Source organism: Vigna unguiculata, chromosome 4 (genome assembly GCF_037176805.1).
Source record: "Vigna unguiculata cultivar grain cowpea cultivar isolate G323 ecotype 2 chromosome 4, ASM3717680v1, whole genome shotgun sequence".
Lineage (NCBI taxonomy): Eukaryota > Viridiplantae > Streptophyta > Magnoliopsida > Fabales > Fabaceae > Vigna > Vigna unguiculata.
In genome coordinates, this window is record NC_140795.1 from 38,284,940 (window position 1) to 38,310,847 (window position 25,908).

Consider the following 25,908-nt stretch of genomic DNA (forward strand, 5'->3'; position numbering starts at 1 on the left):
AAAGAAAAAATTGTATAACTAAAAAGATTAAATTAAAACTTGAAATTGAATATAAAATTATGTTGATTTTATTATATATATAAGTTATTTTGTGATGCAAAAGAAATAAAATATATAGGGATATGAAGAACCTGCAAGAGAAGATGAGTAAAAGAGAGTTCTGGACCAATAAGTTTGTGAGAGACAAGCAACTACTAGAGGGATTAGTCCTTGAGGAGTTTTGGAGCACTCAAAACAATATTCATATTCAAAGTAGTTTCGAGTGTTTAACTGAGCTGCACTATCATTAGTTTAGTTTATTAAAATTGAATTATTCAATAGTTTAGTTCAATTTTTTCTTCAAATAATTTACTAAATTTAGTTTAAAGTAGTATAATTAATTGACAATTTGCAACGGTTCAATTAATTATGTCCAGCCCTAACGGGTTATGGTCTTAACCAATTTTAAAAAGGAAACTTTCTATCCTGATTATGGAATCAGTATAGAAAAGTGAAAGCCTTTTAATCGGTATAAAAAAGTTTTTCTGCACCGGTGTTAGTTTGAATATCATGATAATTTTTTAGTTGTTTATTTACCCAACTGGAGTCTTTTTAGATTTTTCTATGTTTTATTTTGTGTCTTTTGTCAACCTCTTTATTCTTCTAGTTAAACTGTTTTTTACCTTTTAATTTGTCTTTAAATTTTTTTAGTAGTTTTATTGTTTAAAAGTTTTCTACAAATATTTGGTAATTTGTTCATAATTCGTTTGAAGTTATACTCCATTGATTTGATATCCTTAGGGATGGCGAAAATAACAACACAACCAAAATATCAAAAAATGCAGCGGATATAATTATCTTAACTCGCAAGAATCTATGAAGAGCAACAACACATGAGTAACAACAATAAATCACCAAAATCATGAATAAATACACAAAGATTTTTAACATGAAAAATGCCTTAAAGCAAGCGTAAAAACCATGAGTCATTAAGATCAAAGAGATAGCTCCATTATGATTAACAAAGAGTACAAAAAAGTTTTAATCAACTTCACAAAATATTGCTCACACTTAATCAAACAGTAAAACAACAAAGCTTGCAAATAGAGAACAAGAAAGATAAAGAAAAACTGAATACACAATTTTTTGGCGAACTAAATATCTCACAACTTGGACCTTATTATATCAATGATCCAACTGATCAAAATGAAAAATAGGATGTCCCAAACTTGCTATCAAATTTCAAGCCTATTCCAATGATGAAGGAATCTGCAATATTGATTTTACAGTGGTAACTCAGTGAAAAACGTGAAAAATTTTCTCTTTTTCCTCACTCTCAATGTGTTGGTGTTTTAAATGAATTATGACTTTTCATTCTTTATCTTTCTCTTACTTTTTTCAGCCTCGCTCCACCAAGTTAATAAAGACATCAAGTGGACTTTTTAACTTTTGGACTTTTTCTCCACATAGGAAAAGATCCAATATCCAACCCTTGAAACATTTTATCATAAGGTTGTGATTATATTCAAATGATTATGGAGGCTCGTTCATGGAGAAAATTGTATTAGAGTCAACTTTACGTGACTGTTGCATTCACATGGTTTTTGAAAGTGTGTTCATGTAAAAGTTGCACCAAAGGTTCAACGGGCATGACATTTATCATGTTACAATGTATACAATTTAGCCAACGGTATAAGCCACCGAAATAATTTAGTCGCAAATTGTGACTGAAATAGCCATCGATTCATAGTAGTCGCAAATAGCCACCAATTTAGCGACTCAATAAATGTACAATAATTTTTATTCATATAGCGACCGACTATTTTTAGTCTCTAAATATTATGTTTTAGCCATCGATTTAGCGACCAAAATAAATCTTATTCTGTAAAATATATTTAATATGGTAATTAGCCACCAAATATTTTTGGTTACTAATTATTATTTGATATGTAATGTTTTAGCCACCGATTAAGCGATATAAAATATATTTAATATGATATTTAGCCACCGAATAATTTTGGTCGCTAAACATTATTTAATATGTAATGTTTTAGCTACCGATTTAGCGATCAAAATATTTTTTTTATTAAATATATTTAATATGATATTTAGCCACCAAATATTTTTAGTCGTTAAACCATATACATATTTTTTTATAAAATTATTTAACTAGATTAAACTAACATGATAAAAAATTTAAATTAGTATTTAATATAAATTATAAAATAACTAAATTATTTACTTTTACAATTTGTTGCTACACATAAATTTTTTTTCCCCACCGCCACCTCCACCACCACCATCACCCCCATTAACACCACCACAATCACCACCAACACCATAACCACTCACCACCACGACAACCACCACCATCACCACCACCACCACCATAACCAACATCATCACCACCACCACAACCACCACCAACACCACCATCAACACCACATCCACCACCACCATCATAACCAACATCACCACCACCACCATCACCATTGTCAGGACCATGTTCATCACCACCACTACCACCAATTAGGAGAAGTTGACAATTAGGTAAAAAAATATTTTAAATATAAATCTTATGAAAAATATATTGGGACTTGATTTATTTGTGTTAACAAATTTAAGATGAATTTAATATATTTGATTTTCCTCCATCTATGTCATTATCTTCCATCTAGGTCTAATATAAACTAATCTATTTATAATACAATTCAAAGAATAACAAAAAGCAAAAAATTACACGTGTAATTTTCTCAGAATTTGTTCAATTTCAGAAATTTAAATTTTTTTACCTCTTAAGGTAATTTTGACACGTGTCATCTTCTTAGCCCGTCTCAGGCATCTTTCTCGCTTTTCACCACACTCACGTTAATCCTCTCTCTTGACTTCCTCTCTCTCTTCATTTTCTCTCTCAGGCTGTTTACGCACTCTCCACTTCTCTCCTTCCTTAAACCCTTCACTTCCTCTCTCTCTCTTCACTTTCTCTCTCAGCCCGTTTACGCACTCTCCACTTCTCTCCTTCTTCAAACCTTAGCCACCTCTTTGCCTCCGCCTCCACCTCAGTCGCTTTGTTTCGCTCTTCCTCCACAAACGCGACACCAAATAACGTTCTCCACCTCTCTTCACTTTCCCTCTGTCGAACCCTACCCTGTTTTACGCATTCTCCACTTCTGTGCGTCCTCAAACCCTAGCCACCTCTTTTCCTGTCTTCCTCCACTAACGCGATCCACCTCCTTTCCTTCTCAACTTCATTCGACCTTTTTGCCGCGTCCAACCATCTCCACGATTCTCTCGATTCCGATTGGTTTAGGGTTAACATCATTTTTTTTTTGCTTCTAACTAATTTTTTGGTTTGTTTTGTTTGTGTAGATGGTTTTTGTGCTTCAGACGCTCTTCCTCCACAAATGCGATCCACCTCTCTTCCTTCTCAACTTCATTCGACATTTTTGCCGTGTCAAACCATCTCCACGATTCTCTTTACTGAAACCATCTCCACTTTTGTGCCGCATGAAACGCTCTCCATTGGAATCGCACTCTCCCCCTTTCTGCCTCATCAAACCCTAGCCACCTCTCTGACGCCGCCTGAAACGCGATCCTCAAACCCTAATTTTTTGTTCTTAGACTCAATGAATCCAACTTCGTTAACATCAATTTTTTTTCTTCTAACTCATATTTTGGTTTGTTTTGTTTCTGTAGATTGTTTTTGTTCTTCTGTGCGCCCATCTCTCTGACGCCGCCTCAAACGCTCTCCATCGCTCTTGGTTAATAACTTTTATCTCTTCACTTTTAATTTTGAAACCCTAATTTTTCATTTCTTACTCATGTTTTTCTTTGTGTAGATTTTTTGTGTGGTTCTATACCTTTTGAAACCCTCTCGATGTCTCTGCTGAATCAAACCCTCTCCACTTCTTTTTGGACGTAGACTCAAACCCTACCATTTCAATCTGATATGTTGTTCTAACTCATTTATGCAGATTGTTTTTGGGTTCATTCCTTCATTAACTCTAAAAGATAACTTCATCCTGACGTGCACTACGTATTCCAGTTGCTGATCAAATTTCTTTTTCTCCACTACTAATGAGAATATGTTGTAATCAAATTAATTCCTTTAATATGTTGTGTTGTTTAATTGTTTAATTCATGTGTTTTGATTAAACATGTCTTTCTTTGTTATTGATTTTCTGATGTCTGATGAAGAAGTTTGAGCTTGATCTTATTGTCCCTCAACTTTAAATGCAGAATCTGTTGCCATCTTATTTCATAAGATAATTTGTTGTTGATTCTTTATGAACTATTTATGAATTTGTTGTATTGATTTCTTTTGTTGTTGTATCGTTCATTCAAAGATCTTCCATAGTACAATTTTAAAAATCTATTTTTGTCGCCTATTGCATGTTTTATTGGTTTCTATTAACTGAGAAAGTTGCTTCACTTCTTAATCTTTTTTATTCTTAATGTTTGCTCAAATTTGATGCGATTATACATCAACTTTCAAGAAATCCCACCATTTCAGGTTTGCTTAATTCGAACCCGAACATTTGAGGTTTATTTCATTTTTATGTTAATTTTATATTTTATCTTACTTCATCAATCTGATATGTTGTTCTAACTCTTTTTTTTTTTGTTTATGTAGATTGTTTTTGGGTTCATTCCTTCATTAATTCTAATAAGATAACTTCATCCTGACGTGCACTACGTATTCCAGTTGCTGATCAAATTTCTTTTTCTCCACTGCTGATGAGAATATGTTGTAATCAAATTAATTCCTTTAATATGTTGTATTGTTTAATTGTTTAATTCATTGTTTTGATTAAACATGTCTTTCTTTGTTATTGATTTTCTGATGTCTGATGAAGAAGTTTGAGCTTGATCTTATTGTCCCTCAACTTTAAATGCAGAATCTGTTGCCATCTTATGTCATAAGATAATTTGTTGTTGATTCTTTATGAATTTATTGTATTGATTATTTTTGTTGTTGTATCTTTGATTCAAAGATCTTCCATACTATAGTTTTAAAAATATATTTTTGTGGCTTATTGCATGTTTTATTTGTTTCTATTAACTAAGAAAGTTGCTTGACTTCTTGATCTTTGTTATTCTTAATCTTTTTTATATTTTCGCTTACTTTCCATTCCCCTTAACTTTCACGACACGCCAAGATTTCAGGTATAATTTTGTTGGAATGCAGAAACTGTTTCCATCTGAAGTCATAAGCAAAAATGTTGTTGATTAGTTATGAATATTGCATTCACCAAGCTATTTTTCATTAGTTTCAAATGTTCAAATTATACATCTTTATTTGAAATCAGATCTTTATTTCCTATTTTCGTTGATTTGTCAACCTTTTGCAACATTTAAAGTTACTTTTTGTTTTCTTTTTGTACTGCTTTCTGCCACATTTCCTTTTATTGCACAACATTGAACCATGTGAAAAACAGCTTTTGTTTTTTTCTGTGGTCTTCGTATTTTTGTCAGTCACTTTTCCCAATTTTTACTCCATTTGTTTAACCTAAACCACACTTTGCGTGTTGTTTCAGTAAATATCTTTTTTCATGTCAAAATCTGCTTTTGCTTTTGCAGATTATTTCTAAATTTGTGAAATGAAAACCAGAGCATGCGTATGGTGTTGTTTTGTATTTATGATCTTCCAATCTATTTTTTTTAATGTTTTTATGTTTTGTACAAATACATTTTTGCTGACCTTTCTTCATTCCTTACTATACTCTAATTTCCCTCATTCCTTCAACCATGTCTGTTATCCCAAAACACACTCACTCTTTACAAGAACTAAACCTTGAGAAGGAGAGTTGGAATATCCTTGCAAGAGTTGTAAGGTTATGGTTTGTTGAAGATTACACAAAAGGAAAAACTCCATTTTCCATGGAAATTGTTCTTCAAGACTAAGAGGTATCTTCCTTAAACTATAAACGCCTTTTATTTTTTGACTTTTCCTAACTTTTTTTTTTTACCCAAAAGTTTAGATATGTTTTTGTAAGTTTAAATCTGCTTCTATTTTTTCATTTATGAATCTGTTTTTTCAGGGTGTACTAATTCATGCATCTGTTAGACGCACATTGATATACAAATTCCAGTCTGAAATCAAAGAGGATAAGGTTTACACCATCCAATCTTTCAGTGTTTCATGTAATGGTGGTTCTTATAGAACCACAAAACATGCCTATAAGATCAACTTCCAATTTGGAACCAAGGTCAATATGGTGCAAAGTACCTTAGTTCCGAAAACTACAACTTCATACACCCCTTTTTCAACAATCATAGCTGCTGGTTTTGACACAGATTACTTAGTTAGTAAGTATGTTTTGCTTATTTTTCTTCATTTTTTTGTATAACTTTTTGTTAATTTTTTTTCTTTCTTTTTCCTCTTTCTGTAGATGTGATTGGGATGTTTACTGGTGTTGGAACAGATAGGGAGCTAGAGAAAGCTGGTAAGAAAACCAAAATGAATGTCATCCTTATTGAAGCTGATGGGTAAGCAGATTTCATTTGTTTTTGTTCTTTATTGTTTTTTATTTTTCTTCATGTATTTCATCTGCTTCTCTTTTTATGTGATTTTTAACATTCAATAGTTTGCAACTGGAGTGTACTTTATTTGGTCAATATGTTGATATGTTAAATGCATTTCTGGCCTCTGGAGAGGATCAACATGTTGTCATTGCTTTGCATTATTGCAAAGTGAAGACCTTCCAAGGTAACTAACATAAACCACATTATTACAGTTGTATTAATGAATAAAAATCTTTTTGACATTTTCTCTTTTGTAGATAAAGTTTCTATTCAAAACTGTATGAACTGTACCAAGATCATTTTTAACTGTGATGGTGAAGATGCAACCAAGTTGAAAAAAATGTAAGTCTATATACATAACATATATCTTTGTTTATAGATAGATATATGTATATCTTTGTAATATAACATATTTTTTTAACGTAGGATGTGGGATAATACTGAATCTCCTTCTCAAGCTCTTACTCAACTTTGTGCTTCTTCTAAAGTTAGCTTAGAAGATGATTTCATTAAGCTGCATCCTAGGAGTTCAATTGAAGGTCTAAAAGATTTTAAGCAGGTTCAAATATTTGTCTCTATGTTGCACATAAATTTTTTTATTTAATGACTATTTTTTTTTTGTTCATAATTTGATATTCTTTATTTTACAAGAAAGTACTTTTGTAGTAAAAGCTACTATCAAACATGTGCTAGATCATGATGATTGATGGTATACAACATGTATCTGCAACAAAGCAGTTTATCCTGATTCCAAAATGTTTTTTTGTGAAAAGTGTAACAAGCATGTCATTAAGGTTACACCTAGGTAATATTTTCAATATTCACAACATGATTTTATTAATATAATATTAAGAAAACTTAATAATGTTCATAATGTCTTTATTGTTTTTTTTAGGTTTAAACTGAAACTTCGTGTAATTGATGCTACGGATTCTACAACTTTTGTTGTATTTGATCGTGATGCAAGTGCAATGTTGAAGAAATCATGCTCTGACATTTTTGACTTGCAAGACAAGGTTAAGTTTTTAATCTAATCATTTCTGCTTATATTGTTGACATTTAACTTAAATGTTTTGTATAATTTTCAAATGAATTCATAATCAATTATTTCATATTCTATATTGGGTACTTCGTTTCCACTTATTTTATTCATTATTGTTGTACAGTAATTGTTTTACATTAATTTACATCGTTTATATTAATCCTTTTTTAATAGAACACTGCTGTTGGAGACTTGTCTAAAGAGTTTGAAGTCCTTATTGATAAGACCTATCTGTTCAAAGTTGAGTGCAAGAATGATTATAATAGCAAATTTGAACAATCATTCAGAGTTAAAAAAGTTTGCATGGATGAAAAAGTAATTGAAAGCTTTTGTGATGTTGAAATTAAGTCTTTGGTAAGTTTTTTTTTTTTTTCACGTGTTAGCCTATTTTTCTCTTTTATTTTTTTATTATTAATATTGTATACAATTTTTAGGATCTATACTCTGCAAATGAAGAAGAAAGCAAATTAAATGAGCGAACAAATCAAATCTCATTTGGACATTGCAGAGGTAGTTGAAGATTACAATTTAACTTATTTTATAAAGCTTTGTATATGCTAATCTGTTTTTTTGTTTAGGATTTGTTGATCAAATTCACAGAAGAATCGAATGATCTTGAGACTCTAAGTGATGATTTGAACAATATAGTATCAAGCCTTGTTCCTCCCTTCAAATTCATGAGTTAACCCGTAAAGAATCATCTCATCTGGACAATATTGATTTGGGTACTCAACCACCTGTTCCAGTACTTAAAAGACAAAGTCGATCTATGGTTCAAGAAAACAAGAAGATTCCAGTGAAGATGTTGAAGAAGAATATAAAGATTGAAAAGTGATAGACTTTATTTGGATTTTTATGTTTATTATGTTATTTTTTGAAAAACATTTGCTGCTGTTATTTATTTGTACTCATGACCATTATTTTCTGTTTGTCTTTGGTTGTTATTTTGAAAACAATATTACTTCAACTATGTTTTAATTTAATTATGAATAGATTTCATGCTTATTTTTAATTCTGTACTCTATCTTTACATTCAAAATTTGCTAGCTGAATCAAAGTGTGTTGATATAATTTGACATTGTCAACACCATAATCATGCTCGCTACATTAAATTAATTAATTTCAGCATAGGTTTTTCCTTTTCTTTTGGTTTATAAAAAATCCTTTATTTTCACTATTGGTTTACCTTTTTTAAATAGATTTCTATAAATTTATATACGTTTTGTTGTATATGGTTTTTTTCAAATTTAGTATATATTGCTAGCCTAATGTCGAAGTTTTGATATTACTTTTAATGTCAACTACATTATGATGCTAGCTACATCAAAGTCATTAAGTTGTTATCTATGTATATTTTTCAACTACATTATTATTTTTGTATCATATAAAATTTATTTCATGTTTTCAAAACCATGATTCCTTCATCAAACAAATTGATTAACAAATCAAAAAACATTTGTAACTTTGCATTTAAAGGATAAAAGTTGATTTTGATTTTCTTAATCATAATGGTACAATTATTTAAATGTTATCTTTTCTTCTTTTATTAATTAGTTATCTTTTATCTTAATATTTTATTATATTATTTTTATGTGCTATTACTCTTTCAACTTCTTATTTGTTTTTATTTATTTATTTATTTATTAAAAAAATGTTCATTTCTTTATAATTTTTTTAAAGTTATTTTTACTTTCTCAAAATTAATTTAAAAATTTTATTAAGTAGCATTGAATTTTGAAAAACCCTTCTTTAATTTCTCTTTAATTACAAGTCTTTTCATATCTATATATTAACTTTTAATATTATCTTTTATTCTTTTATTAATTAGTTATCTTTTTTCTGAATATTTTATTATATTATTTTTATCTGTTATTACTCTTTCAAATTCTTATTTGTTTTTATTTATTTAAAAAATGTATATTATTTTTAAAGTTAATTTTACTTTCTCAAAATTAATTTTAAAATATTATTAAATATGATTCAATTTTCAAAAAGCTTTCTTTAATTTCTCTTTAATTACAAGTCTTTTCATATCTATATAACTGTCTGTTTTCCTTATTTACTATCAAGTTTTATGTTTTTACAAAATCACTGAAAAAGAAAGGTCACTCCCCTACACTTGCTTCCATGGATTCCTCTTTGAGTGTCACTGTCAGAAAAACTTTAGGAAGGTTCACCACATATCATTTTGTTCATAATCAGGTACGTCTACTTCACAAAAACTTAAAAAAAATATGTGCTTTGATGTTTTTTTTTTTAAGTTTAGACCATACCACATTGCTTCTTCATCCATCTTAATCGTTCAAAAACATGTATTTCTATTTTCACTTTTTACACAATATTACTTATTCTCGATTTTCTTTCTAAAAATTCAAACTTTGTACAATAATCGTTCAAAGGTCGTTTTTTTCTATTTGTTTCCCATGCTTCATGTATGTTAAACTATATTTTCCTTCATCATTTATTCTCCAAATCTTACTTCATTTCATTTTTTGTTATCAAAATGTCATCTTTCTTCAATAATCATTGAAATCAGTTAAAACTTCTGTTTTTGATGCATTTATCATCTATGTCCACCTTTTTTGTCTTTCATAAGACAACTTATATTTTTACTTTGTTTAAACTCTGACTTACTATTGGTTTCTTCTAAAGATGTCAACTTTTTTCATTAACCATTCAAATTCACTACTTTTCTGTTTTTTGTTTTTATCAGTTTTACATCACCCATGCATGTTTTTATTCCTATATTTTAATATTTATGCTTTCATCATCAGTTTCATATTTGTCTTATTCATCTTTTTGACCTTTCTATCTGTTTTTTGTCTCATTAGGAGTTTGGACATGTTGATCCAATATTTTTCGCTATTTTTTGAGGAATTAGGACTCGTTTGGCACTTGGAAGATATTGAAGGGAATCAACATCAGTTAACCTTTAATATGGATGTGAATCATCCCGTTCTCATGGATTGTTGGTATAGCCTACGAGTTTTTTTATAAACTGCAACATATCCATCAAATTGTATTTAGATATGTTGGCAATTCTACCTTCCACATCACTGTATTCCCCAACATGTGTACAATATCGACTGGTGCCAAATTTCTTTCAAACCTAATTCGGTTGCGAAAAAAACATCTGTTTAGAGTCAAATTGACAAAATCTCAATGCAAAGGAAGCCATCTGGTGAACTTATAATTTTATTATTTTGGTTTTATATTTTGTTTTGTTTATATATTTTTATTTGTGGTATTATTTTGTTCTTTTTTCAGGACCTACAATCTGACTTTGCAGATTACGTTCGTAAACGTAGATTGAGGAGGTTGGAATTATAGGGACGTCACAACACCTTCATTGTTCAATGTAAACTTCTGCTCCGTAATACACCAAAGAAGTCAAGTAAGATTGGGAAGGGATGGAAGGACTTCTGCACATTCAATCGTTTAGAAGAAGGAGATATTCTTGTGTTTCTAGCGGACAAAAAAATGAAAAAGAAGAAGATCAAAGTATACGACCACAAAGAATGCAGTTTCTAATATTGCACTTTTCTTTTAGTTTACAATTTATATTATGTATGTTTTTTTGAAGAACTTTGAAAGTACTTTGGTTTTATTTTGTTTGTAATAGTTTTAGCATCCTTTTTTTTGTTGCTTCTAATAATTAGAAGCCATATCTAAAAGTATTTAACCTAGTTTAATTATCGTCAAGTTTTATATTTTAATTATTTTCGTAATACAAATTTTATTTAAGTAATGATTTTCTAAAATAAATTTTCATTTTGGATACTATAAATAATTTTAAATGATTATGATAAGAATTCAAATATGTTAAAATATTTGATTGTTTTTCTTAAAAAAAGGTTAGAAGTAATAATAAAGAAGTCAACTTGATATTCTACAGTACTAATAATTGGACATACTAACTGAATATAATTTTTAAAAGATTTTATTAATTTCTTTACAAAAATTATTTTAATATTTCTTGCAAAATTTATTGAAATTGTTTTTTAGTAATAGAGTAACCATGAAAACATTAAAGCCCATTTCATTTTGAACTCTCTTACAAGTTTTTTAATTTAAATTTTATTTCTTCAAATTTTTTTTTTCATTTCTAAAATTGAAAACAATAAAATAATTTTCTTTTGCCCTTTCTTTAGTAGTTGCATGTTATACTCAATGTAGAAACAAATGTTTACTTTAATGGTTACAAAGCATAGTACTTTTGTGCTTGGCAAAAAAGGACATATATCACAGATCCACATTCTGAAATGAGGCTTTGCATTGTCTGCAAATCATCAATTTGGACTTTGCAGATCAAATCTATTTGAAAAGGTACGCTTTTCCAAATTTTGAGTTATTTGTTCAGTTCTGATATTTCCATATCAATGAAATGTTTGTTCTTTTTTTGTACTGACAGTACTTGAATCATTAGGAAGAATGTTAGTTGAATACTAAAAATGTGCCTACATATACTAATAGGTTTTTTCTTCCTCTCTGCTTTACTTTCTTCACAGTGCATTGTTAATTGCTTTTGTTATTAGTTTTCTATTTCTAATTTTAAATCTTCCTCCAACATGTAATGAATTTGTAAAACACCATAATACCACAATACAATGCATAACTTCTGCACACTTTGAACATTATCACAACAAAATGGATTCAACAAATGGAAGAAGAAAAAGGAAGAACATTATCCCACAAAATTTTTCCAATACCTTGATGAAGTCCACAGGTTCAATATTTTTATGTTTCTCACATTGCATTTTTAAGTTTCTTCATTTTTTGGAGCTCATTTCATTCGTTTCTCATCCAATTCAATTAAATCTACACTCATATGTAAAAACAAAGATGCAAATTCTAATCTTGCTTCATCTATGTTATTTTTTTTTCTTATTTTGATTTCAGTAACAAATGAGGACAAATCCAGTCCAACTGAAGCATTTCCTTTTCCAAATACTACACCTCTTTCTCAGTTAAGATATTGTGGTAATAATTTTTTCATTCACTATACATTTCATCCAACAAATTTATTACTGCATTCATTGTTCTCAAACTATTTTTCATTTCATTCACAAATCTGCATTCATTGATTGCACTAACACAAATCTTTATTACTGCATTCATTTTACATCTATTCTTTTCTCATTTGACTTTTTAACTATTCTACCAGTATGGAAAGAAAATGTTACGCCAGATTCAACTAGCAAAACCTACTTATCTCTCAATGAAGATACAGACGTGCAGAATCAAAGAATTCAATCTACTATTCGAAAGCCACTTTCCGAGTTGACATATTGTGGTAAGTTTGTTTTTTAATTTAATTTTCATTCAAATTCAGTACAAATGCTAGCACTGCATACTTATTAGTCTCATTATTCATCTTTAATGCATATTATACAATTAACACACATTGATATTAGATGACATCATTTCGTAATTAATTCGTTTCATCTTTAAATTCATTTCATAATCCTTTTTTTAACTGCATTTTGCAGAACTTGAACAAAATAATGGGAAAGATGCACGAAGAAGAAGGAAACTTATTATAAATAAGAAGTTGGCAGAAAAAAGTAATTACAAGCGTAATAAAAATGATTAAATACTAATTCTTTATATATCTATTATTATCTTATCTTCAATTGAATTCCTTTCATAATAAATTTTTCTATTACTACCTCTCTTATTAGAATTTCATGGTTCTACATCCATTGGATCTACCAATGCTCCAATTTTGCAAAACAGCAACAGTAACAACACAGGTACAAATGAAAAATATATTAATTCTTTTAATTCTTTTCTCTTAATATATTAGTGCTTTAATATATTTTACTATTTTTTTTAAAATTGAGTTGTGCATACTGAAATTCAAGTTATTTTAGTTATTCAAATGTATACCACTAATATATTTTACTATTTATCATTATATTTGAATGATAAATTAAATTAAGAACAGAGTTACAAAATCATATATATCAATAATATTTAGTTCATTAATTTATGGATGTACCTGCAGGTATTGTTCAATTTGATTGTCCTATTGGAAGAAGCAAAACCAATGTGTTTAATACAGAAGAACTGTTACCTAAAGAAATTGTGGGTACCAGCTCCAGTCATGCTTCACTAAATTCTTGTGCTTTTTCTGAAGTTGTTAATCCTTTTTATGTTCAACAACACCAAAATCATGGTAATTTATAATATAAACAAAATTCATTTCATTACTTTAATTTCTTTAATTGTTACAAATTCAGCTTGGTAATATTCATTTCAATCTATGTTAAAGGTTTACAATTTTGTCACCCTTCTCGGGAGCAGGCTATTAAATCTATTTCGAAGATATTGGATTTTGACAATAATTCTGAAGAAGATGAGAATGATGGTAATCAATAATGGTTCATTTTAAATAATAAATACTTTCTGTTTCTTTATGTAAAATTGTTTTTTAAATAATAAATACTTTCTGTTTGTTTCAGATAACATAATTGGACATTTCAAATCTGATTTGTATTCAAAAGTTGAAATTCAAGGTGAAAGAATACTTTTTAGTGTTTTTATATTTAAGTATAAATGTTATTTAATTACTGACATATATGTTTTTTATGTACTTAGGAAATGTTGATGTTGGGGAGTGTTCACTTGAGTGTCCCTATTGTCAAGCTCAACTGTGGTACGAAGAAAGATTTGATAAATGCAAAAGATTAAAACAAGTTGATTTCATTCTTTGTTGTCAAAAGGGAAAAGTACAACTTCCATTGTTGAAGAAACCTCCACAATTGCTTCAAAAGTTGTTAAAAGGTGAAGACAGTACAAGCCAGAATTTCTTACATTACATAAGAAGTTACAACAACATGTTCTCATTTACATCCATTGGTGGTAAGATCCATTCCTCAATCAACGATGGATCAGGTCCTCTTCAATTTATTCTTAGTGGTCAAAATTAACATCGCATTGGAAGTTTATTGCCTGAAAAAGGATCAAATCCCAAATTTGCACAACTATATATTTATGACACAAAAAATGAAACAAGCAACAGAGTTAGTCACTTTGGGTATGTTTAAATAGTTTCTTTATGTTTTAACCATCATTGCGCATATAATTGACTAATTTTTAATTTTTCAGGTCTGATAGTCAGCAATCCATATTTGATAAATCATTGATCGAAGAATTGAAGAAAATGATTGACAAACACAATGTACTTGCTCAAACATTCAGAAGAGTAAGAGATTTTATACATGATCATGAACAATCAGATTTTGGATTGAGGTTATTTAGACATCGCTTTAAGGATCCTAGAGTATATAATACACCAGTAGCAGATGAAGTGGCAGCATTGATTGTTGGTGATTTGAGCACCTTAGATGTAGGAAGGGACATCATTGTCAAGAAAGTTTCTGGTCAATTAACAAGACTACATGAAACACACACATGTTTCATTCCTCTTCAATATCCTTTGATTTTCCCATATGGAGAGGATGGTTATCAAGAGGATATTCCAATTAGAAATTGTCAAAAATATGGACAAAGTAGAAAAAGAATTCGCATTTCTTTACGAGAATTCATTGCTTTCATAATACAAGATAGAAAGGTTGAATTTGGTAATGTTGTAAATTCATGTAGATTGTTTCAACAGTTTTTAGTGGATACATACACCATGATTGAAGCCCAAAGGTTGTCTTTTATACGAAATAATCAAAAACTCATTCATTCAGATATTCTGAATGGGTTACAAGAAGTTGTTAACAAAGGTGAAACTGATCCTTCTTCCATTGGTAAGCGTATTGTTCTTCTAGCTTCATTTACAGGTGGTAGGAGATACATGTTCAATAATTACCAAGATGCTATGGCAATTTGCAAGAGGTATGGCTATTCAGATTTGTTTATAACAATCACATGTAATGTAAATTGGCCTGAAATTGTTGATTTTGTCAAATCAAGAGGATTAACTGCTTCAGATAGGCCAGACATAGTTTGCAGAGTTTTTAAAATGAAATTAGACCAAATGATGACCGATTTCAAGAAGAATAATTTCTTTGGCAAAGTCAATGCAGGTATACAATTTTAATTTTCTTAATTTATTTTTCTTACTGCCTATTGTTTTCTCTAATAATTATTTTACAAATTTAGGTATGTATACAGTTGAATTTCAGAAGAGAGGTCTGCCACATGCTCATATATTACTATGGTTGAGTGACTCTAACAAGTTAGAAAATGCAAAGCATATAGATCAAGTTATCTCTGATGAACTTCCTCATCCAGATCTCTATCCTAAACTTTCAAAGGTTGTTCAAACATATATGATACATGGTCCTTGCGGAGTTGCTAGATTCAACTCGCCATGTATGAAAGAAGGTCGGTGTTCTAAATTTTTTCCTAAAAAATTTAGACATTCAACTACAATTGATGAAGATGGATATCCTGTATATAAACGTAGAGATGATGGTTTATTTGTGTTGAAAAATGGACATAAATTAGGTAATGCAAATGTGGTGCCGTATAGTCCTCTTCTCTTAATGCGTTATCAAGCTCATGTTAATACAGAATATTGCAACACATCCAACTCAATCAAGTATTTGTTCAAATATGTCAACAAAGGTCCTGATAGAGCAACAATTAAAATTACAGACAAGGAGAATGAATCTACAGGGATGCGTATTGTTGATGAGATAAAAAGATACTATGATTTTAGATATTTATCTGCATGTGAAGCAGTTTGGCGAATTTTTGGTTTCGATATCCATCATCGGTGGCCAGCTGTTCAACAATTAACTTTTCACTTACAAGATCAAGAACCAGTTTTGTTTAAAGATGATGATCGAATTGATGATGTATTGCATAGGAATGAGAATATGAACACCATGTTCCTAGCTTGGTTTGAAGCTAACAAAAAATTTGAGGAAGGTAGAAACTTGACCTGTGCTGAATTTCCAACAAAGTTTGTTTGGATGTCTCAACAAAAACAATGGAAACCAAGAAAGCAAGGTTATAGTATTGGTCGACTAACATATGTTCCTCCAGGACCAGATGAATGCTACTACATGAGAATCTTACTAACAAAACAAAAAGGTTGTATTGATCATGATAGTATAAAGACAATTAATGGTAAAACATTATCCACATACCAAGAGGCTTGCCAAGAATTAGGATTATTGGCAGATGACAAAGAATTCATTGATGCCATTAAAGAGGCTAGCCATCTTGCATCTGGAAATCAACTTAGAAGGTTATTTGTTGCTTTGTTAATCATGAATACAATGTCTAAGCCAAATGTTGTTTGGGATGCAACTTGGACTTTACTTGCAAATGGTATCCTATATCAAAAAAGAAAAGACTTGAACATACCAGGTACTAAATTGAATTATTCTACACTGTTTTTTCCATAATTAGGTATTAATTACATATTCTATTTTGTAGATTTTCAAATTCAAGAGCATGATTTACACAATCTTTGCTTACTAGAAGTACAAGAACTTCTAAATTCAAATGGGCGAGCTTTATCAGATTATAGTTGCCTTCCTCAACCTGATCTTTCAAATTCATTCAAATTTCAGAACAGGTTCATTGTTGATGAAATGAATTATGATAAAGAACAAATGGAGAAGCTACATCAATCTCTATTGCAGTCTGTCACTAATGAGCAACTACATGTTTATAACAGAATTATGACAGCAGTGAACTCAGAGGTAAGGAATTTCTTTTTCTTATATGGTTATGGTGGTACTGGAAAAACATATCTCTGGAAACTTTTGTCAGCTGCTATTAGAGCAAAGGGAATGATTGCCCTTAATGTAGCTTCAAGTGGCATTGCATCTTTATTGCTTCCGGGAGGTAAAACTGCTCATTCTACTTTTTGCATACCATTAGCAATCAATGATGAATCAACATGTAACATCAATCAAGGAAGTCTTTGTGCTAAACTATTGATGGAAGCAAAACTTATAATATAGGATGAAGCTCCTATGATGAATAAGTTATGCTTTCAAGCTTTTGATAGAACATTGAGAGACATTAAGAGAGCTACGAATCAACATAATGCTGACAAACCATTTGGTGGAAAGGTGGTGGTCTTGGGCGGTGATTTTAGACAAATCTTGCCAGTAGTAAGAAAGGGATCAAGGTATGATATTGTGAACTCATCAATTAACTATTCTGATTTGTGGCAATATTGCACAGTTCTTAAGCTATCACAAAACATGAGGTTAAAGACTGCTGCTTCAAATGAAAGTGCAAAAGATATAAAAGAATTTGCTGATTGGATTCTTAAAATTGGCGATGGAAATATGAATTTGAATGAAAGTGGTGAAGCCAACCTTTCAATACCAATCGATCTTCTAATTCAGGAAAGTGAAACACCTTTACTTTCTTTAGTCAAATTTGTTTATGGTGGTCTAATTGAAAATATCATGACTCTTGGATTCTTTGATGATGGTGCAATACTTTGCCCTACAATTGATAGTGTTGAACAAGTAAATGACTTCATTTTATCTTTGATTCCTGGTGAAGAACAAGTTTATTTAAGTTCAGACACTCCTTGCCAATCTGATGATGATCAAGAAATTCAAGGTGAGTGGTTTACTCAAGAGTTTCTAAATGATATTAAATGTTCAGGAATTCCAAATCATAGGATTAAATTGAAAGTTGGCGTACCAATTATGCTTTTAAGAAACATTGATCAAGCAAATGGTCTGTGCAATGGTACAAGGTTGCAAGTTAATGATTTGAGAAAGAATGTTATCTCTGCTACAGTAATAACTAGCAAAAATGTTGGTGACAAAATATTCATACCAAGAATGAACTTGACACCTTCTGATTCCAGCATCCCGTTCAAATTTCAAAGGAGGCAATTTCCAATATCCTTATGCTTTGCAATAACAATAAACAAAAGCCAAGGTCAAACTCTTTGTAAAGTTGGACTTTATCTTCCTCGCCCAGTTTTTACTCATGGACAATTGTACGTAACAATTTATAGAGTCACATCAAAGAAAGGACTAAAAATCTTAATTCTGGATGAAGATGGAAAAGTAACCACTACAACTACAAATGTGGTTTACAAAGAAATATTTGAAAATCTTTGATAAAGGTATATAATTCTTACAATTCTTCAATTATTTTACATTTAACTGTATTTATTTTTTACCTTGCAGATTACAATTGGTGCAGATTACTTTATTTTTTGGGTCCATATACAAATTTTGGTGCACATTACAGTTCATGCAGATTAGAACTGTATAATATATAGTGATTGATAAATGTTTTCATACTTTCATTAGATATCATTTTTTTTCCAGGAGCTACTTCTTTGAATTCCAATAATGCTTCTTATATATTAATACACTATTGTTTCTTTTATTAGTTATATATATGTTGGTTTTCAATTGTTATTTGTTGCTTTACTTTATTGTCAACAATAAATATCTACATACATGTGCTTGGGTGTTACTGAATCCGTATTGACATAATTGCATTTCATTTGTTTAATTTTCTAAATGTTAAAGAATCCGAATTATATATTTTTTCTGTTACTTTACTTGTAACTTCTATACTTTATTTTATCTGTTACTTTTTCTGTCAGTGAACAATAACAATTTTAAATTTGTTGTCACTGTTTGCACGTGACAATGTTCTCTATTCTGACTTAAACTTTCCCATTCCTTCACAACTTTCACTTTACCATTTCATACACATCCTTCACTCAACACTACATTTGAACCTCCATTTCTCTGCAATTACAAAATTGGAAATGGACCAAACCCAAGATCAGAGAACAATACTTTGGAAGTTCAACACCATCTACATATTCTCTAAGGTATGTCTTCAATTTTAACACAAATACAAATTTAGATCTATTACTCTGCATTGAGATTTTCTGTTCCATGTGGTTCGCAGTGTTCTGTATTCATAACGTATGTACTGCACTTTCATATATATATATATATATATATATATATATATATATATATATATATATATATCTAAAGATTTCAATGTTCAGAAGTTTTTCAATTTTTTTTTCTTTCTATTTATTTTTTAAAAGAATTATTAATTCTGAATTCAATTTTTATCAACGTCTGTTATAAATAAATATATTTTTTGTTGATATATAAGTCTGTTGACAACTTATATATGTTTTGTTTTTCATTCTGTTATTGCAGAAAAAATATTGATAATGTCTTTATTGTCTGAAAATAATTTAGTGTCCTCATTATTTTGTAGCCATTTTTGTTTGTTGATCGACACTTTTCTGTTGGTTATGCACACGAATTAGGTCCACAATGACACTTGGTAGACGTAAATGGTATGAGCACAACAATTACCTATAACATGGATTCAGATAACCCAAGGATCACTGAAGGTTGGTTTAATATGAGAAATTTGTATCAAATTCAAAGTGATTCTCACATCCAGTTTCAGTATTTGGGAAATTGTTTATTTCACCTAACAGTGTTTAAAGGTGGATGTACACGAATAAGTTGGACAACATTTATGAACCATATTACTCATCAAAATACAAGATCTATATTTTCAGTGAAATTGTCAAAGTATCAAAGCAAAGCAAGTCACTTGGTATATTCCTTCTTATTTATTATTATGCTTATTACTATAATTAAATTCAAATACTTATACTAACAATAAACGTTTTAATGATGTAGGATTTGCCATCAAAGTTTGCCAACTTTATTCGGGAGGTCAAGGTAGAAGACGTCTTTCTTATAGGGCCTAAAACTATAGTGAATTGCAAAATACTAATATCCAACAAACAACGAAGTTCAACAAAGATTGGTCAAGGTTGGAGGCTATTTTGTTCTGAAAATGAATTAAAAGAAGGAGATATTGTTGTCTTTCAAGTAGACAATGATTTCATCGAATCAAATGTTGAAGTATTCGTGAATGGTTGTTGTTGTGATTAGATTAACGATAATTTTGTAATGTTGATGAATTATGGTCATTGAACTTTGTTATATGACAATATAGTTATGTACTTCATCAATTATGGATATTGAACTTTGTTATATTACAATATAATTGTTTATAATAAATGGTTATTGAAACTTTGTTTACAATATATAATTGATGAAAATTATTATAAATAATCCCGTGCATTGCACGGGTGAAAAACTAGTTTAATAATAATGAAAAATATTTACTATTATTAAGTTCTCTCATAAAAATGTATTTATTATATTATGATTGTTTTTTTTTTCAATTTCTCACTAAGATATTTTTATTTTAAATTTTATTATTAGATTAATGACGAGAAATAAATTGGCAATTTTTTATTTAAAAAGTAAAAGTTAATATCTAATTAGATTAAATTTATAAAAAGTAAATTTTATATTAATATATTATAATTAATTAAATATTTTAAGTTCACAATTTAAAATTTTTAATTAAAATTTAGCTTAAATACCTCTTTCGTCCTCATTTTCGTAGTGTTTGTTGCAATTCTTGTTTTATTTGATCATTTTCTGTTATGCCGTTTAAATCAGTAACGAAGCAATGTACGAGCAATGTATAGGTGGTACTATTTGTATTACGTTGCATTGGGGGTGTGTTACGTGTACTGTACAGATGACTAATTAACGTTAACTTTTCAATTTGAGGAAATTTTGCAATTAGGGCTTGAGTTGGATTGCAGTCACGCTCTTCATTGTTGGAGGCAATTTCTTCATCTTCGTCTTTCTTGAGCTCAGATTTGCAGAGGAAACAACTAATACTTGTCATTTCATTATTGGATTGCAGTCGTGCTCTTCATTTTAATTTTGCAGTTAATCATCATCAAGGAGGTAAGTGGGTTTAGGGTTTTCTGGGTTGTGTTTGTTCGTGGGTTAGGGTTTTCGTAATTCTATTTTGGGGTTTATTTGTATTTGGATTGTTGTGATGTTCTGCATGGTTTCTAAATTACCACACATGTACAGTACACGTAAAACACCCAAATGAACGTAATACAAACAGTGCCACCTGTATAGTGCTCCGTTACTGATTTAAACGGTGTCACATTAAACGGTGTCACAGGAAAAAATTAAATAAAATACGAATTGCGAAAATGAGAACCATTTTAAACATTCGGTAAAAATGAGGACCATTTTAAACATTATGTCAAAAGTTGAAATGAGAATCATGCGTAACAAACACTACGAAAATGAGGACGAAAAATGTATTTAAGCCTTAAAATTGTTGGCTCACAATCTTCGTGGATTATTTGTTCCAAATGTTGGATTTCATTGTTTCATCGAAACCCTATTTTCTATTCATCTTCCGCTCATTCACGATACACACATTTTCCTCTTCAGGTATTTCTCCACTTGCAGCAGAGATGTCTCGAGAGAGCTCTAAAGGCTCGCCAGCATCTCCTCCTCTGAACCGGCTATTGACGGGGAACGGAAATGGAGGATTGAAGAATCCGAAACCCCTTGTCCGGAGGCTTTGCTAGCTCCCCCTGAAGGCAAACTTCCTTTGGAAGTCTTAACCAATAGAGGAGGAAACCTGGGAAACAGCTGCTTCTTTTATTTTCCCTATTTCTTCGTACTTTGCAGGGGATTAATATCCAATACGAATCATATGATCTACTTTATATCTCTTTCTATCCTTTTGATATTGTAGGTTAAAAGGGTCAATAAAATGAGGCTTGCTGAATACATTGAAGCAATGAGTGGTGTGAAGGTTTAAGTGACAATTTCACAATAGAAGTTATTTTTTCGGATATCTTTCACAATTTCACAATAGCGTTCATCGTAGTTCCCACTTGGTCTTTCTAGTTTTTTCCCATTGTTTTGATGTTTACTAGAATTTGTTTATTAATGATGAGTATTTTTTGGGTTTAAGTATTTTTTTTACCATTTGTATATATGCAATATAAATATACCATAGTGTAGAATATGTACTGTTGTGATTGTTTTACTATTAGTGAAAATATTTTGTTTATTTTAATTCAGAGATGTGTTATGAGCATTGTTCAAGATATCTAGGTTGCATATTAGCTTTATGCATGATGGCTTTCACAAGGTGGGATAGTGATTGTCTAAATTTTATTTCTTCCGAATTTATTCCACCTCACCTTTCACGTTATTTTCTAAATCACTTAAATGTGATATATATATATATATATATATATATATATATATATATATATATATATATATATATATGAATTAGGATTTTTTTTTCTAGATAAGGTTATTATTTCGTTATGCCTTTTGACATGATTTCTTAAAGTAGCATTTTTGTTTTCATTTGAACAAAAAGGTCACTTCTGGAAACTAATTTGTTTAAAAAACTTTACAGTTCACTATCTTTATTGCAGGCGTGACAAAATGTCGTGGCATGGAAGAGGAATCTATCAACTTTTCGTACGTTGGCAAGGAATTTAAGTTCTCGGACCATCAACCTGTTTGTGCAACATTTAATGTAGAAGTTGATGATCATATACCCATGAGAAGTCCATTTTTTTTCATGTTAAATCATGTATTATATTACTTTTTACTCCTTTATATATTGAATTTTATTATTATTTAGTATAATTAAATATGGAGTTTTTGTTACATTATATATTGGATTTTATTATTATTTAGTATAATTAAATATGGAGCATTTATAAATAGACAAAAAATTGAATATAAAAAGATTAATTTAGTCACCGATTTAATTATCATTTTAGTCATTGGTTTAGCCACCAATTTAGCCACCGGAATATATTTATACCTATACATTTCTAGTTTTTGCCATCGATTTAACGACCAAAAAGAAATTTAATTAGAAAAAACACTGTTCATTATTAATGATAAAAAAATGGTCGTTATTTTATCACATTTGTGACTTAATTAATGACCAAACTAGTTTAAAATTATATATTCTTTTTTTGTCGTTAGCGACCAAAAAAAAAAGGGTTGCTAAATTTTTAATATTAGTCACCGAATTAGTTACGAAATTTTTGGTGACTAAATTGGTCTCCAAAAGTTAAACGCGACCAATCCTTTTAGCGATTACAATTTTGGTGGCTATTTAGCGACCAAATATATATTTGGTTGCTAAGTGGTTTGCAACTAGAGTTTTCGTCACTAGTTCTATTTAGTCTCTATTTCGGTCAATAAACGATTTGTGACCGATTTTTGGTCATTTAGCGACCAAAATGGTGGTCACTAAAACACATTTTTTGTAGTGGTAGTCAATCTTAACATAAAATACACTTTTTTGTTTTCAATATAAAGAATCTATAAAATAACAATTAAATCAATTAAAAAAATCGTAGTTAATTGTGCAATCTATAATTCTCTTACCAATCTCTTATAAAATGTGTAACAATTTCAAATATTATTAATTATATGAAAATTGGATCATAAATAACTTTATAACACTCGACAATCATTAATTGTCAATATGAAGATGTATATTATATGATGCTTTTGAAAAATGTAATGATAACATAACAATAATAATAAATACTAATTGGATGTAGTGTGTAAAGAATTGAAAGGTGTTTTCTGTAAGATATCGCAGTGAATGGGATAAAACCAATAAATGTATCAAATGATTCAAAATAAAACATCTTAAAGATTCACATCAAAGTATATTAATAAAGGAAAAATAGTAAAAACTAAAACTTGAGTTTGGCTAGAAATATTTGGTTGGATTGCTTAGATAATAATGAAAACTCTTTATATGATGAATATCAAATGTTCTTCTCACGAAGTGAAAGGTTTATAGATATATTATAAGAACTAAATGGTAGATTTTTAAAAAGATAAACTTTCAATGAGATCACTTGAGTATGGAATATAGTTCTCACAGGAAACTCTACGAAAAATAAAATATATAATTAAATAATCATAACAATAACACCCAAATAAGTTTAAATTGTCATATTATATTTCTTTTCATGATAGTATTATTTTACAAAACTTTTGATAAAGAATATAAATAAAAATAATATAAAGAAGAAATTCAAATATAGTTAAGTTATTAAAGTGGTATACGTTGAATTAATATAACTGGTATACGTTGAATTAATATAGAATATATGATAAAATAATAATTATAAGTTGTTATCCTTAAAAAGAACCATTACTATCATTAATAAAATTTGGAATTGATTTTCATAAAATCATAAATAAATATGTTCAATAATTAGTTATTATTATTATTATTATTAGTTATTATTATTATTATTATTATTATTATTATTATTGTATTTCCCTCATCAAAATAAAAGACCAAAAAACTAAAAAAGAAAATAAAATACCTCTTTGAAAGTTTGTAGACAAATTATATGATGACTTCAAAAGTTGTCCTTCCTCAGCTTCAGTATTGGAAGGTGAAGTTCCAATACTGACTTTTGAACTCTCTTTTCCTTCCTATCAATTGCAGAGTAGCATGTAACTGTCTCACCATCACACTGGTTTGCTTTTCTCATCTAATTCTAAACACTTATATGTGTGAAATAATAGATACTACACACAAGAAAAATGATTATTTTGCTTGCTTTTGTTACGTTCACCTGCTTTCAGATACAAAACCTAATAAAATCTAATGAAATCTACCATGTTGACACAAACTCTGATAATAGAGCTTATTGTATCGCACTGCCAAATTCTGTCATCTATTCTGCTATGTCTACGAACCTGAACCTAATAAGACAGATTCCACGCAAGTCTTTTTTTATTGATCATCAAATAACAATAACAACCTCACCCATCTTAAATGTTGCATGACACCAAACTCTGAAAACAAACTTCCATATATCACTTTGTATATATATAGATGATTAGCCCCTCTTTACAAACAAAAATAAGTCAGCAGCTATTTTATATATAGATGATTTGACCTTCTGTATTAGTTTTCTCTCTTTTATATATTACAAAGTCAATCATGTGTGCGCTTGAAACCACATCATACTACTAAATGGGAAACAATTACCACACTTTATTATATTATATTAGATTGGATTAGAGAAAACAATTTTTTTTTCACCCTTATGTCACACTCAACAAATTTTGAAAAAGATTTTAAAATAAAAAGAAAAGAAACTTTGTCACAAGGAGAATTGTCTAATTTCAAAGTTTTATTATTTTATAGATATCATCGTCTAATTTCGTTACCATACAATAATATATATATATATATATATATATATATATATATATATATATATATATATATTTATTTGTGTACGTTTATATATGTACTCTTAAATTGTACGCTTCAATTTGCACACTTAAATTAAAATGTGCAATTAGACTTAGAACAAACTTTAATTTGTAAATTGTACACTAACTTATTATAAAAAAACTGAACAAAATGGTTTAACCTACGATCTTCGCGTTATTAATATGACACTCTAACTAACTAAGCTGGTCATGCATTTTTCTGCTAGTTAAACA

The 25,908-nt window shown here is 29.4% G+C and overlaps 1 protein-coding gene and 1 long non-coding RNA gene across 2 annotated transcripts; both read left to right on the forward strand.

Annotated features, from left to right (window-relative positions):
- The first annotated feature begins 6,407 nt into the window (after window positions 1-6,407).
- On the forward strand, window positions 6,408-6,801 carry LOC114181306 (uncharacterized). Its single transcript, XR_003603790.1, has 3 exons — window positions 6,408-6,468; window positions 6,567-6,688; window positions 6,762-6,801. It is a non-coding gene; the product is annotated as an uncharacterized LOC114181306 (long non-coding RNA).
- A 5,392-nt stretch (window positions 6,802-12,193) lies between these two features.
- On the forward strand, window positions 12,194-22,201 carry LOC114180742 (uncharacterized). Its single transcript, XM_085672039.1, has 15 exons — window positions 12,194-12,272; window positions 12,446-12,526; window positions 12,711-12,839; window positions 13,036-13,110; window positions 13,228-13,299; window positions 13,554-13,724; window positions 13,821-13,916; window positions 14,011-14,064; window positions 14,147-14,204; window positions 14,657-15,585; window positions 15,662-16,840; window positions 16,949-17,362; window positions 17,519-18,097; window positions 18,143-18,279; window positions 22,136-22,201. The coding sequence occupies exons 1-15, from the start codon at window positions 12,194-12,196 to the stop codon at window positions 22,199-22,201; spliced, it is 4,119 nt and encodes a 1,372-aa protein (XP_085528165.1).
- Window positions 22,202-25,908: the final 3,707 nt, after the last annotated feature.